At 47.2% G+C, this 15,039-nt stretch overlaps 1 protein-coding gene across 1 annotated transcript in view; it reads right to left on the reverse strand.

The window, feature by feature from the left end:
• The window catches only part of adamts6 (ADAM metallopeptidase with thrombospondin type 1 motif, 6), a 59,514-nt gene that overhangs the window by 12,801 nt on the left and 31,674 nt on the right, over positions 1-15,039 (reverse strand). The window contains exons 14-21 of the mRNA XM_027007625.2: positions 13,072-13,217; positions 9,284-9,347; positions 6,855-6,957; positions 5,735-5,868; positions 4,286-4,409; positions 2,905-2,985; positions 984-1,147; positions 62-200 (exon numbers count right to left, since the gene is read on the reverse strand). Of these exons, the coding sequence (XP_026863426.2) occupies positions 62-200; positions 984-1,147; positions 2,905-2,985; positions 4,286-4,409; positions 5,735-5,868; positions 6,855-6,957; positions 9,284-9,347; positions 13,072-13,217 (955 nt within the window). The remainder of the gene's footprint in view (positions 1-61; positions 201-983; positions 1,148-2,904; positions 2,986-4,285; positions 4,410-5,734; positions 5,869-6,854; positions 6,958-9,283; positions 9,348-13,071; positions 13,218-15,039) is intronic.

Genomic DNA, 15,039 nt, shown 5'->3' on the forward strand with positions numbered 1-15,039 from the left:
ATCACTGTCTCACTGTTACATGCGGCAGCAGAAACATGAGATATTCTGGGGAGGGCCTCACCTCCAGCGCAGGTCGCCGAGCACTCAGACCAGGGCTGGGGCTGCCAGGAGACGCCAACCTCGTTGTCGCCACTGCCCGTGCGCTGGATGGGCACGTTGAACTTGTAGCGGATACCCTGGTTCTGCTCCTGGAGCAGCACCTGCACACGCGCGGAGGAGAGGCACAGTCTGACAGCTGGAACAGTGGTTGGGCTTCATCTGACGCTCAGACTGTTCTTCTACATTCATTACCAAAAGCGTTGTTTTAACCAAGTATTTGTATGTGTGTGTTATTTAGGCAAAAGCCACACTAATGAAAGCACACCACAGACCAAAGTCTTGCGGTGCTCCGGCGGTGTGTGTTTGTGGGGCTCTGGCAGCGTGTTTTTGTGTGTGTGCTTTGGTGCTGGTATTTCCAGCATGTCTGTCCAGGCAAAAAAAAATCCTGTCTTGGGGAGGGTAATTTTTTTGCACATAGAGTGTGTGTGCACTTATGTGTGTGTGTGTGTGTGTGTGTGTCTCACACACACATACACACGCATGCACACACACAAACACACAAGGTTGTTCACATTTGGCCAGACAGAGGTTTTCTCTGCGTACATATATAGCTGTTAAAACCACAATCCAGAGTTCAAGTGAGGTTTGTCCACAGATGTGGACTTTATTTAGAGAGAGCCAGAAGATTTCAAACAGAGTGCATTCAAAACTCCCTTCTCCTTCTTTAGCACTTGTGTGTGTGTGTGTGTGTGTGCTCATGCATTTTTCTGTATGTGCATAGTTTACTAATATCCTTGGTAAACGGGGGTCTGAAATGAAGATCGAATCACTTCCAGTTCTACAATGCCTCTATGTGCCCAATCCCCAGATCATGTGACCCACAGCTTCACACAGGTTCTTTGGTGATTACAGCATAACTGGTCTGTTGCCGTTGGTCTGCGTACCATAACAACCAGACTTTCAGTGGTGGCTCCAAGCGCCTCCAGTGATTCGGGTTCATCTGCAGGCCTCCTGTAGTGGAACGGTGTACCCGCTATGTCAAACTTGCGTGGCCAGTCGATGGTCCATGCTCCGTTGATGTAGTAGTCATCTCCCTCTGACTTCAAAGCTGCAGATCACAGAGAGCAAGATAGAGAGAGACAGAGAGACAGACAGACTGTAGACTAACAGCATGACGAGAGCAAGCTGTTGCTGGCTGGCACCAGCTGCCACAGTAAGTGTTGTGAAATGTTGTCAGCCATGACATTCATCACCATGACAACACCATCCTGGTGATGGAGCTTTGTGGTGTTCCCCAAGCAGCTCCTGCTTACTCACGCCTGACACTCCAGGAAGAACCCAAGAAAGAGTAAGTGGGGGGGGGGTCTCAGGTGAAAGTCTGGCATGATCCCCTGCAAATACCATTCCAGTGCAGTTGTCAAAGCAAAGGTCCCGTCTTTAGGAAGAACACTCAGTGCCATATAGTCGCTTCTCTCCTGATTGAGACAATGCCATATTAAGCTAGGAGACATCCAGAGGACTAACCAAGCCCCGGTTTCACGTCATGCACCTGCCTCAGAGCTAGCTTTGGGCCCCTGACTGCCTCTCCATTTAAAAAGACAAGATTTGGTTTCAGTTCCTTTTGGGAATTAGCCATGCTTATCCAAGTCAGAAGCGTAGACAGGCAGCAGCAACAAATTAACGGCATCACCGAGTGTGCCGGCATTACTGAGGCATTTCCCACACATCCCGGCTCTGCGAGGTTTGTACCTCTTCCATCTCTCTTTTATAAAGTGCTGTGCAAAACTGCAAGTGTTAGTTTAAGAGTAACAGTTATGTTGTTGTACCAGGACATACCAAACACATTGGCTGATGATACACTTGGATGAAAGTTAACTATTGTCTATATTCAATTTGTTCTGGTGTGCTGGGAGGCAATTTAAGAGGGGTTTTTGTTGGTCTGAACCTGAGAATCTGATCAGAACCTGAGAATTGCACTCTAAGCCAGCAGAGTCACGTGTCCCCCTGACTGATTTTAACGATCAACTGATCCTACTGTAAGCAGTGTTCTCCATGCACCCTTCCTTACTTGGCCAAGCTTTCTCCAGACCTGCTTTCAGACATCACAAGACCTATTTAAAGAGAAAGGTTCTGGCCATGTACATTCATTTCCCACAGAGGCAGCATGCATGGCAACAAGACTGAAAAAGGCAGAGCTTGGGTTGAACTCACGAGCCCCATCACATGAGAGGTGAAGCATCTTCATCGATGTACACACGGACACTCATCCAGTCTAGTCACTCTGATTTATAATCAATAGTGCGCATGGACTGGGATGACTGAAACCCTTCATAGACCACTTGATTTGCTTCTCACTTGATCCGATTCTAACTTGATTTGATTCCAACTTGTTCTTCTTGATCCGTTATACACCAGCACCAGTTTGGGGACATCCATCAGATGATGACCTCTTGCCTTACAAGCACATGAAAAAATCTGTACATCAACACAAAGGGTGAGGAAACTCAACAAGCTGTCATAGACCCCACCTGGATTTGTGTTTGTGTTCAAAACAATCGAATGCGAATCCGCTTGTTTGATTGTTTAATTAGCAAATAGCCGGAGGCTGTGAACGGTCCTATTCAGCCTGAGGCTGGGGGCGAGAGCCAGGAGCTGTCTCAGCAGCAGGACTCCGTCGAGGTTTTCCGGAGGGAAGGTGGCTGTCGGAGTCTTTCATATTTACATCCGCAAAATGGATGCCAAGTGCTAACCACAGTTTCCCCCATTTGTCCGATTCAGCTCAGGAAATAATGAGGCTGCTTTGTGCCGGCACTGGTCTGAAGGCTGACGAATGCAGGAGTCAAACACAGAGCTCAGAGCACTCACCAATGTAGTTCTTTGACACAGCAACCTCTTTGATCTCGATGTGGACAGAACCCCTTGGAATTTGGACAACCTCCATGTACCCTGGGGAAAGCATAAGACTTCAGACTTACAACCAAAGATCCAGTGTCACATAACTCACCAGAGAACCTGTTTGACGTCACAATGGCTTTGAATATAAAACATGGCAAATCAATTGCCTTTTTAGACAACTTGGATGGTCTCCCCTCTCTATTCCTTTAGAGTTTCCAAGTGTAAGCCAAGGATATTGTTTACCTACAAGAATACTGGCTAGTGGCTACTAGCTGTGATAGCTCAGTAGTTAAAGTACTTACCTAGTAATCAGAAGGTTGCTAGTTCAAGCACCAAGTTACCACTGTTGGGCCCCTGAGCAAGGCCCTGAATAGCTCAAATTTTATCCAGTCAAAATTGTAAGTCATTTTGAATATTAGCATCAGCTAAATTCTTTAAATGTAATAGCTTGTGCATTTGTGCCATTTTTTTCAAAAGAGGGATAATGCAAATAAAAATCATTTAAAGCTCACAGAGAATAAGTAAAAAACTACAAATCCATAACAAATGAAGGAGCCTGTCTCCCTTCTTAGAGGACCCATCTCCGTTCTTAGAGGACCCATCTCCCTTCTTAGAGGACCTGTCTCCCTGCTCGCCTGTTTCAGATAATTTACTAGCTATACCTTAAAAGGAGAAAAATGTCTCACTCTATAGAGATAGCGTTTGGAACCCGACCCACAACACGCATGTAATATTAGGAGTGTTGTTAATTCCCTCAGTGGATTATGCAATTAATACTCTTATATTGTGTTACCAATTCTATTTTGACAACTTGTTTCTTCACCCAAAAACATAAGCTCCATCACTGGGTGACAATGCGCACAAAAAAGAAAAAGGACAAAGAAAAAAAATCCCACAGCATTTCCATGAAAAATGTAGCACTTGGCAACAGAGTTGTGCTGGCCCTATGACAGCAGCCAATGCCAGAAAACCAGCGCGTTCATTCCTGCTCTCTCTCACCATACTTGCTGCTTCGATGGGGGACGTCTCTTGTGGAAAGTGATTAAAAACTTGTCGCGTTTGGCAGGCATGTGGAGAGAGGTGGGCGGTAGCCCTCTCTGTTTCCTTTCCCTACTCTCTTCTTCCTCGCTTACTCTTCGCATTGGATTTTACAAACGCATTGCCACCGCCGTTATCCCAGGAGGCGTCACCAACCCGGCCTGTCTCCTAACTAACTAACTAACTAGGTAATGGTTTTGACATAACACACACTTAGCAAGAGGAGTCGGCGTTGGCTAGTGGGCGTGGTTTGGTCAAGCAGGTGGCTTTTGCTCCGTTCGCCTGTGTGGGGCGAGGGCGGGCGACCACTGACCTCCTCTGGGTAGGGAGTTGTTGAACAGTCCCTCGGTGACCTCACATGTGCTTCCATCTCCCCCGCACACACGGCAACGGTCCTCCTTGGCATCTGAGCCCAGGATGTTGTCACAGCCCACATGCTGGAAAGACCCATGTAAACACACACACACACACACACACACACACAAAGCATGTACGCGCATTCTCATTGCTAAACAAACCTTCACATAGTGGAAATGTTCCTTAGCTTAGTATGAGTGGTGGGCTTGAACTGACAAAATCCTCTAATGACACAATTAGATATTTACACATATATCTGAGTTATTTAGTATTTATTTTTTGGACTGGAGATCTTAATACCCTAAAGTAAAAAGAAACAGAACTAGAGGTTTCCAGAAGGCCTCTAAAACCACTCTAGGAAGACAGTGTTCTCTAGCTTTATATGGTTTAAATAGATGACACCACAGGAACCCTAAGCTGACACAGAGGAGTCTTCCCCTGTGAGGAGTACCATGCTTCTCTTTATGTCTGAGCTGAATCTGCTGCTGGTCTGAAAGCCAAACTTTTTTCTGGCTTTGTGAGACATATAAAGATTCCTGTAACAGAGAACTGATGTTGCAGCCAGTGCAGCTGGCTCCCATAGTTTGTACAAAATCACTTTGCGTGTGTGTGTGTGTGTGTGTGTGTGTATGTGTGTGTGTGTGTGTACATGCCTCACGTTTCCAAATCTGTGATTGTGGAGTCACCGCAAACATGCCCCAGCATCATATTCTATTCTTCCTGTAGAACCATTCTTACTGCTTTCCTGACATGCACAAACCCTGCCAATCCATTTTATTAAACAAATAACATTGTAACCAAATTGTTTATCCTATTAAGTTTGGCAGGCCTGACAAACCAAACATCCAAAAATACAATTAGATCCAGAAGCATACTGTTCTGATAAGGACCTCACTGCTTTTCCTTTAAGAAAATACTTTTTTGTTTGTTTTTGAAAGTTTTATTGTGTTGTAGTGATAACTGCTTTAGCTCAGGGTCTGGTCAGTGTGTGTCAGCACCGAGGTAGAGATAATACACAGGACCATCAGAGTGCCTACCCTTTCTATAGTGGGTCTGGACCCCTGGATGTGGAGACTGTCAAGAATATGAAGACTACCATTCAAGTCATCTCCAGTGATATACTGGAGTCTTCCAGCCTTTTGCTTCCATTACCTCACCAAATATCACCAACTTTGACTTGGGTTAATTGACTCCATTGTGATACTGATTGATGTGATATTGGTGTCATATTGATTAGTGTTAACAAAGGCTTGGACCTACTTGGGTCCTTTGTCTGTAAAAGACCCCCTAGCTGTCTGACTATCTGCCTGTCTGTCTATCCATCCATCAACCTACCTACACTGGTTCAGTGTACTCAAACTGAGCTGGAGACCTGAGCTGGAGACCTGAGCATCTGTGTGCTCACCTTGCACTCTCCATTGATGCAGATGTCCAGGGAGTCGGCCTGGCAGCGCGTCCCGTCAATGACGGCGGGCGACCGCTCCGTGTAGAAGTTGTAGCCTTCAGCCAGGCAGTTCAGGGCACAGGGCTTCACTCCACCTGCAAAATGTGCACCACCTTTAGTCAGGCCACCGCATCCACCGCTGTTGCTTCTGAGCTAGAACAGCCCCAGATGCCTGTGGCCCAGACATTAGTGCGTGTGCAGAGCACTGGACTCCCACCATGATTTAACTTGAACGTACAGGCAGCTTTCTGCCGTGATGGTCCCGGCCGGGACGAGGCGAGGTAGTGCGTTTTCCACTTCACCTTTGCTGATGTTAGCGGTTGGGATGGAAACCCCCCGCACTATGAGAGGAGCGTTACTCATGGTGGGACATGAGCACTCAGTCTGACATAATCAGGCTGACATGAGGAGAATTAATGAGGGTTGCCGGCAGACAGACGGAGATTATCTCCCTCTCCATCACATTACAAGCATGGGCCCAATTCACATGCTTTCTCAGAGCCAAACAATTGGTAATCACCATGGTTATTAGAAGGTAGGACAATAAGGAGTTGCCTGAGGCAACTATGAACTTCCTATCATAGCCAGGCAGACACAGAATTCAATTTTGTGTCTTTTTCTCTTTACTGGTGTCTTGCTGTAAATAAGAACCCCACCTTCCCTCTGTGTGCCGTTAACTGCAGTTCAAAAGATGGATTGGTTCAATTCAGAACTGATTTGATGTGCGCACACACACATACACACACACACAGCCTATTCAAAGGCACACTGCTGTGGAATCCCAGGAATTTTAAAACCATCAAAGAGATGTTTACATTGTTGGTGTTAACAAGGTACACAAAACAGGTTGATATGTACACCGTTACTAGAGAGTTGAGTCTGGGAAGGTTTCATAGAACAGTGTGGGTCCCTTATTGTGTGTGTGTGTGTGTGTGTGTGTGTGTGTGTGTGTGTGTATATGTGTGTGACTGCGGTCCATAAGCCCTCGGTGCTATGGTGGGAGATTGCAAGTTTCATAGCCTTATTATTTACAGCCATAATCTGCAACACTGCTCATCTTTCATTGCTTGTTGGTACCTACCTCCAGTGTAAGGCTTCCAGTTGTAGTACTTTCCGCGGAAAGGCATGCTGTCGAAGTCAGCACACTGCTTCTCCCGAAAGTCTCGAGCCCCCACCGCACAGGCCTGGGGGTGCAGGCGAGTGAACATGTTAATCAGTGTAGTGTGCTTTTGCTTAAACCCCATCATTTCAAATTCCAAAAATCATTCCAAAAACCTCAGCCCAACCCAAAGCTGACATCTTCTCGAACCCGTGATGATTTGACTCAGCCATAACTGAGACAAGGATAAAATCTGCATGGTGACATCTGTATCTGTGTTTCATCAGCTGATTTATGTGGCAAGTAAAAATATACTCCTCCCACACTGCTCTGAGATCCCTGTCTCCAAACCACCACCCAGCTCACAAACAACAACTTGAAAATGGACTGTGACCCACAAAAAAGTGGCCAGGCTGTGTTGTCGGTAGGAGCTGCATTGACGTTAGGAGCTGCGTTTCGTGCCTTTGTTTTGTAGCAGAGGATGAGGTTGACCTGGTGTAATCAGGCCTAAGGAACCTGAAGACAACAGATGGCACCAAAGAGTTGAGTTCAGCCTGTCTACTGATATCCTGTGACTGAGGGCCCTGAGTCAAACACACACATTGAGCTAAATACCCAAAAGGAAATCAAAATCAATTCAAGCATCAATATACACTATGTCATAGAGCTATGTCTTCCCAAAGAACAATGGCAGTTGGATAATTAGGCAAATCTAACATACTAAATCTAACATGAAAGCTGCCTTTCTATCACTCAGAGAAAGCTGCAGTGGTAAACTCCCTCTATTTCCTTCAGCATTGCTCTTTTCATTCATTTATTCATTCATTCATTCATTCATTCATTCATTCATTCCCTCATGGGCTCCATAACCGATGTTTACATTCTCTGCACAAGCTCTCCACCATCTCTCTTCCATACTGGTACCAGTACCACACCCTGGTCGCCACATCAACAGGCAGCTCGGAGGAAGCGGCCACCTTCAGCATTGCTGACATGGATAGGAAGGCAAGAGCCAGTGAAGGATGGCTGAGGGCAAGAGATGAGCTCATTGTTGTGAGAAGCAGAATAAGCAGACTTTCGCCCAACAACAGCCGCGAGGCGGGGGGGGGGGTCCACAGCCTCTATGACTCAAATCATAATAAATTCCGACGCTGGACAGGAACACCCTGGCCAGGCGAGGCGTCCAGTTGCAGGGCGGCCCTCACACTTTCACCCCCACCCCCTCCCCCGCCTAACTCCTCCGAGGACTTTTGGACTCCAGGGGGGTTGCGAGGCTAATTACGTCAAGCCTTCGTGTCCCAGCGCCGTCGGCCAGAATCCCACTCAACGCCCGGGGCGCGCCGTCTGGAGCTCCCCCGGCTTGACTCGGTGTCATCGGCAGAACCAAGGCCATCCGTGATCCGTTTGTTTTGGACATGGCGTCTTCAGGGGGATGAAATAGTGGTTTGGTGCATGCTGTTTGTTTTCCAAAGTAAACACTCGCTGCTTGTGCAGAGCTGTTATTTTTAAGATTTGTGGTAGAACAACCCCAAGGCCCCCTAACTGGCTCAGTTTTCACCTTCAGAAAACAGGCCACCTTGAAGTAGACGGAGAGGGCAAATGCGAATTTCCAGCTTCGAAATATTTGTTCACTCTAATTCATTTTTTAAGCTATGGAAGAAAAAAAAACGTGGGTCTTTATGGATCACACAGTTAAAGCTGAGTTATGCTAAATGTAACCAAGCATGTGTTTCTGAAGCTTGGTCTCTGCTTCATGACTTGAATAACAGACAGTAACAAAATCAATCAATGTACATTTCAAAACCCATGACAATACTCACTTTGGTTGATTAAAAACCCTGAGGTTCTTCTCCTTTCATAAATTCAGAAAGCACTCAGAGCCTCCATATTAATTCGCATCCAAGTTTCATGAGGCTGACAGCTATGGAGTGATGCAGCAAAGCACAACTGGCAATGAAGAGCTTTAATGAGTGGGGTGGAAATCGGCCACAGATAAAGTGAGCAAGCATGAAGTCCTCTAGAGTTCATAAAACTCTGAACCCTCCAACTTGCATAATCAAACTCCTTTTTTGCAGTTCTAGGGACAGCTTCCCTTTCCAAAAACCCACTATTAACCTACACTGAAACTGATCTCAGATCACCAAGGCCATATGCACACAAAATAGAGAGGGTGACATCTTTGTATGTCTGGTGTTATCTCTTTAATCATTTTCTGTATAAGGCCTTGTTATAACATCAGTAACATGGTTACACCTTTAGACCAAAACAAGCAACAAAAACAGAGATGAGGTTCCAAATGCACACATCTTACGTTAGCGGCCAGGCGTTACGATCTCGACACACACCCCCAAAAGGTACCCAAGGTGCATGTGAGTATGATGAATCAGGACAGACAGCGAGCGGGAACTCACGTCCGTACTGCAGGATCTATAGCGCTTCCTCTCACCCAGACAGTACTTCCCTCCACCAGATGGCCTGGAGGAGAAAAAAAAAGGCTAAAATAGACTGATGAGGACCTTTCTTCACAAAATGAAAGTAAACAATAAATAAACAAATAAGCAAAACCACACACAAGCACACACATGCACACACACCTTACAGCCAATACCAAACAGCATCTGCAGAGTGCCATTTGAGCTTAATGGGCCATCACACTACTGATATGGTTTGTGCTAAGGCCTCAGAAGCACCCTCAAGGCTGGATAAATCACCACCAGTAGCACAGCTGGACTGCCAGTGCTGCCGGTGGTGGTGCGTGTGTGTTTGTGTGTGGGGGAGTAATCATTCGACCCTCTCCAGCTGGACCGAGATACCATCTGAGTGGAGACGGATCATCCAGCGCACCCTCCCCTGGGCTGAAGGGAAGGCACCCTAAATGGGGGAGGTGTGGTGCTGGGGTTGCAGAGGGGGTAAGCTTGGGCGCTCAGAATGGTTACGGATGAAAGCAGACCATCAGATCACACGGCTCCAACCATCTGTTACCTGTTGGGGTTAAGCTGCCTGTCACGCAGCCCCACATTCAACTTCCCCTCACCAAACACTCAGTCTTCCCTCACCAAACACTGAAATTCCCCTCACTAAACATTCAGCTACTCCTCACCAATCACGCTTGAGTTCCTCACGTTCCTCACAGCACACCTGACTCAACACATAGGGGGCTTAATAATTAACCATTGGTGGAATCAGTTGTGTTCAAGCAGAGTGAGCAGTAAACTGTTCTGCAGTTGTGGAATGCCTCTGATAAAACACTGCTTCAAGGATTCTAAGAGAAACAGCAATACCTGCTACTTAACTAGCATGAAAGCAAAGCCTCTCATCACGGGCTCTTCATCTTCTAGTCTGTCGTTGGTATGCATTTATGTAAGATCTACAGGAAGGTACTTTTTTTCTGCTGCTAAGCCTCTGATAGAATCAGGAAAATATATTATGTAAGAAGTCTTGCTTCTTTCATTAAAATCCTACAAGGACTTGTACCCGTTTCAAGGGCGAGGTGACTTTGGAACAAGAATGGATGTGAGCTAAGTAATGAAAAACCCATCCCTTTGAGGTAAGCACTCTCTTTCAGTGGGGTAGGCCTCCACTTTAGCACCATACATGAGCATTCAGGAAAGACTTTGGCTCTATAAGCTGTTTCCAGATGCTGTTGTTTGACAGGGAGGTCCAGACAAGGCTGTCTGCATTCAGGTTGCACTGACCAGCAGGGCAGTGTGCTCTACTGCTGCATGTGTTACTGCAGTGTAGTGTGGGAGCATCCACCTCTCCATGATCTAGTGTAAAACAGGCTCGATCTTTCTTTATAACTACCTGTCTCTCTCAAGCCTTTTCTGCAGGCTCACACTCCTGACAGACATTTCCCAGGTGATCCAAGCTGCTGACTCGGGTCGCACCACCTCCTGCATTTCAGGATCCCGGGTTTGGGGGCCGATCAACCTTACACAGGCGTTACACAGGCCACTATCCGCCACTAGCTTACAGCTGAGCATGAGGACAGACATTCTCTTGAGCACTGGAAACGAAAGCCAGAACAGGCCAGGGCCGGCATCCGCAGCCAACTCCGAGACCCAGACAAGGCTGCTCATATTACCACCAAGAACACGTTCAGCACAACACAAAACAACAGCATAATTTTTTTGCACCGGTGCTAGCAGGACAAACCAAGCTTGTATGAGCGAACAATAAGAGATTAACTGCATTCCTTTGAAAATGAGTTGTTCCGAACCCACAAGCAGACACTTATGCAATAATAACAAGTTTTTTCATTATTAAATTTTGCTATTAACATGCACGTTTTATGTCTCCATCTGAGGCAGTGAGTGAGGCAGAGATGAGACTAGTGTGTGGAACAGTGAGTGAGGCAGAGATGAGACCAGTGTGTGGAGTAGTGAGTGAGGCAGGGAAGAGACCAGTGTGTGGAGTAGTGAGTGAGGCAGGGAAGAGACCAGTGTGTGGAGTAGTGAGTGAGGCAGGGAAGAGACCAGTGTGTGGAGTAGTGAGTGAGGCAGGGAAGAGACCAGTGTGTGGAACAGTGAGTGAGGCAGAGATGAGACCAGTGTGTGGAACAGTGAGTGAGGCAGAGATGAGATCAGTGTGTGGAGTAGTGAGTGAGGCAGGGAAGAGACCAGTGTGTGGAGTAGTGAGTGAGGCAGGGAAGAGACCAGTGTGTGGAACAGTGAGTGAGGCAGAGATGAGACCAGTGTGTGGAACAGTGAGTGAGGCAGAGATGAGATCAGTGTGTGGAGTAGTGAGTGAGGCAGGGAAGAGACCAGTGTGTGGAGTAGTGAGTGAGGCAGGGAAGAGACCAGTGTGTGGAGTAGTGAGTGAGGCAGGGAAGAGACCAGTGTGTGGAGTAGTGAGTGAGGCAGGGAAGAGACCAGTGTGTGGAACAGTGAGTGAGGCAGAGATGAGACCAGTGTGTGGAACAGTGAGTGAGGCAGAGATGAGATCAGTGTGTGGAGTAGTGAGTGAGGCAGGGAAGAGACCAGTGTGTGGAATAGTGAGTGAGGCAGGGAAGAGACCAGTGTGTGGAACAGTGAGTGAGGCAGAGATGAGACCAGTGTGTGGAACAGTGAGTGAGGCAGAGATGAGATCAGTGTGTGGAGTAGTGAGTGAGGCAGGGAAGAGACCAGTGTGTGGAGTAGTGAGTGAGGCAGGGAAGAGACCAGTGTGTGGAGTAGTGAGTGAGGCAGGGAAGAGACCAGTGTGTGGAGTAGTGAGTGAGGCAGGGAAGAGACCAGTGTGTGGAGTAGTGAGTGAGGCAGGGAAGAGACCAGTGTGTGGAGTAGTGAGTGAGGCAGGGAAGAGACCAGTGTGTGGAACAGTGAGTGAGGCAGAGATGAGACCAGTGTGTGGAGTAGTGAGTGAGGCAGGGAAGAGACCAGTGTGTGGAGTAGTGAGTGAGGCAGGGAAGAGACCAGTGTGTGGAGTAGTGAGTGAGGCAGGGAAGAGACCAGTGTGTGGAGTAGTGAGTGAGGCAGGGAAGAGACCAGTGTGTGGAGTAGTGAGTGAGGCAGGGAAGAGACCAGTGTGTGGAACAGTGAGTGAGGCAGAGATGAGACCAGTGTGTGGAGTAGTGAGTGAGGCAGGGAAGAGACCAGTGTGTGGAACAGTGAGTGAGGCAGAGATGAGATCAGTGTGTGGAGTAGTGAGTGAGGCAGGGAAGAGACCAGTGTGTGGAGTAGTGAGTGAGGCAGGGAAGAGACCAGTGTGTGGAGTAGTGAGTGAGGCAGGGAAGAGACCAGTGTGTGGAACAGTGAGTGAGGCAGGGATGAGATCAGTGTGTGGAGTAGTGAGTGAGGCAGGGAAGAGACCAGTGTGTGGAACAGTGAGTGAGGCAGGGAAGAGACCACTGTGTGGAGTAGTGAGTGAGGCAGGGAAGAGACCAGTGTGTGGAGTAGTGAGTGAGGCAGGGAAGAGACCAGTGTGTGGAACAGTGAGTGAGGCAGAGATGAGATCAGTGTGTGGAGTAGTGAGTGAGGCAGGGAAGAGACCAGTGTGTGGAACAGTGAGTGAGGCAGGGAAGAGACCAGTGTGTGGAGTAGTGAGTGAGGCAGAGATGAGACCAGTGTGTGGAGTAGTGAGTGAGGCAGGGAAGAGACCAGTGTGTGGAGCAGTAAGCTGGACTGTAAAGGGAACGGGGAAGCTGCACAGTTTTATGGTGGGAGGGGAGGGTCAGGGGGCGGGGCTTACTTTGCCTACTTACGCTGGACTGTCACAGTGGCGTGCAGACGAGGAGACTCCGCCCCCACATGTGCGGCTGCACTCGCCCCATATTGACCACGGACCCCAGCCTCCGTCAACACCCTGTGGCCAGGTCCCAAATGTCACACAATCGCCTTGGTAGCACCACTTACACACACACGCACACACACGCGCGCACACACACACACACACACACACACACACACACGGTGGGAAGAAACAAACACAGTACTGTAATGTGATTGCCCATAACTGAGACCTCTAAGAGCATGTTGTACACTATTACAGCTGCTATATGAAGATTTTCTTCTATGGCTGAATATGGATGTTAGTACAGTGAGAAAAAAAGACTGTATACTGTTTGCAGGAAAACATGAAGCAAACATTAGTGTTTCTGGTAAACTAATTGAAACCCCTTTGCTGAGGGCCAATCGCCCTGTAAAGCCTTGATTTGGCTGCATTGTGAAACCATACTGCATACACCTAGTGTCCCTAATCCAAACCCACAGTGCTAACAGAACCGTGCTCCTTGGCACACCCACCCTGAGCTCTGCAGAAGTTCTAGATGGAATAAAATCTTCTTACTCCAAACATGCCTGAGTAATCCAGCCTTGTCTGCAGAACAATGAGGCCAGTGATTGGAGACAGGGGAGACAGTTTGTCTTTACTACACAACTGTGTTTGTAGGTTACGCTCTCTCTCTATCTATCTATCTATCTATCTATCTATCTATCTATCTATCTATCTATCTATCTATCTATCTATCTATCTATCTATCTATCTATCTATCTATCTATCTATCTTTCTATCTATCTGAGCACAGGGTAATGTGAGCACAGAGTAATATGAGCAGAGAGTAATGAGAGCACAGGGTAATGAGAGCACAGGGTAATGAGAGCACAGGGTAATGTACTAAGGCACCATACAAACAAGATTAAAGGAGAGGCAAAGAAACATTAGGGTGTCTGTTTGGGGGATATCGGGGTGTAGGATGCATGGGTGGAGGGTGTCGGGGTGTGGGGTGGGGGCGTCAGGGTGTCTGAGTGTGTGGGTGGAGGTTGTCTGGTTGTGGGGTGGGTGGTGTCGTGGTTTGGGCTGTCTGGGTTGAGGGTGTCTTGGTGTGGGGTGGGGGCGTCTGGATGTCTGGGTGTGGGTGTGTGGGTGGAGGGTGTCTGGGTATGGGGTGGGGGTGGGGGGTGAAAGGTGAAGTGGGCGAGGGGGGTCCTACTGGAACAGGTATGCACATCAGCACTCCAGAAATAACCCCTCTAAGAATGTCTTATCTAGAAGCTCTGATATGGCTTTAACGGTCCTGTCTGTCTTCCCCTGGAGCAGTTGAACGCATGGTTAGCGTTGCTAACCGTCTTAACACAGAAATGATTCAGAACCCAGATTTTGTATTGCCTCTGTATTTTATCACAGATGGGCTACTCAGAGATTTGCAGTTCTGTTTAATTATAGATCTACACAGAACTTTAGTGAGCTTTGCTCTATATTTTTCAGCAATGTATTTTCTACCCCTGAATACATGCGATGCATAAATAACTGTAAATATGAGCAAATTCTACATTTGCATTACATTGTGTAAACCGACTGTATGGCTGTATCTACAGACTATTAATCCTTTCTAAGTCAGTTTAATATGCTCGGAAGTTAACCGGCTGATATCTAATTGTCTTGTGCTCTGTTTAGTTGTGCCCTATTTCCAGTGAGCTCTTTCAGGAATGACCCATTTTAAAACAGCAGATGATGTCTGGATATTTTATGCATGTATATACAAATGCATAAATGTAAATTAACGTATGCAGAATTGTTGGCATGAATAGTATTAACAAATGCATTCACTGTATAAATATTATATTAAAAGCACCCAGCCTGGTCTTGAGACAAAATCAGGCCAATAACAGTTGACAATACACACATGACACAAGGTACAATCAGTATAGTCGGTTGGTTTAGGAGTTGAGAA

This window comes from Electrophorus electricus, chromosome 17 (assembly GCF_013358815.1).
Source record: "Electrophorus electricus isolate fEleEle1 chromosome 17, fEleEle1.pri, whole genome shotgun sequence".
Lineage (NCBI taxonomy): Eukaryota > Metazoa > Chordata > Actinopteri > Gymnotiformes > Gymnotidae > Electrophorus > Electrophorus electricus.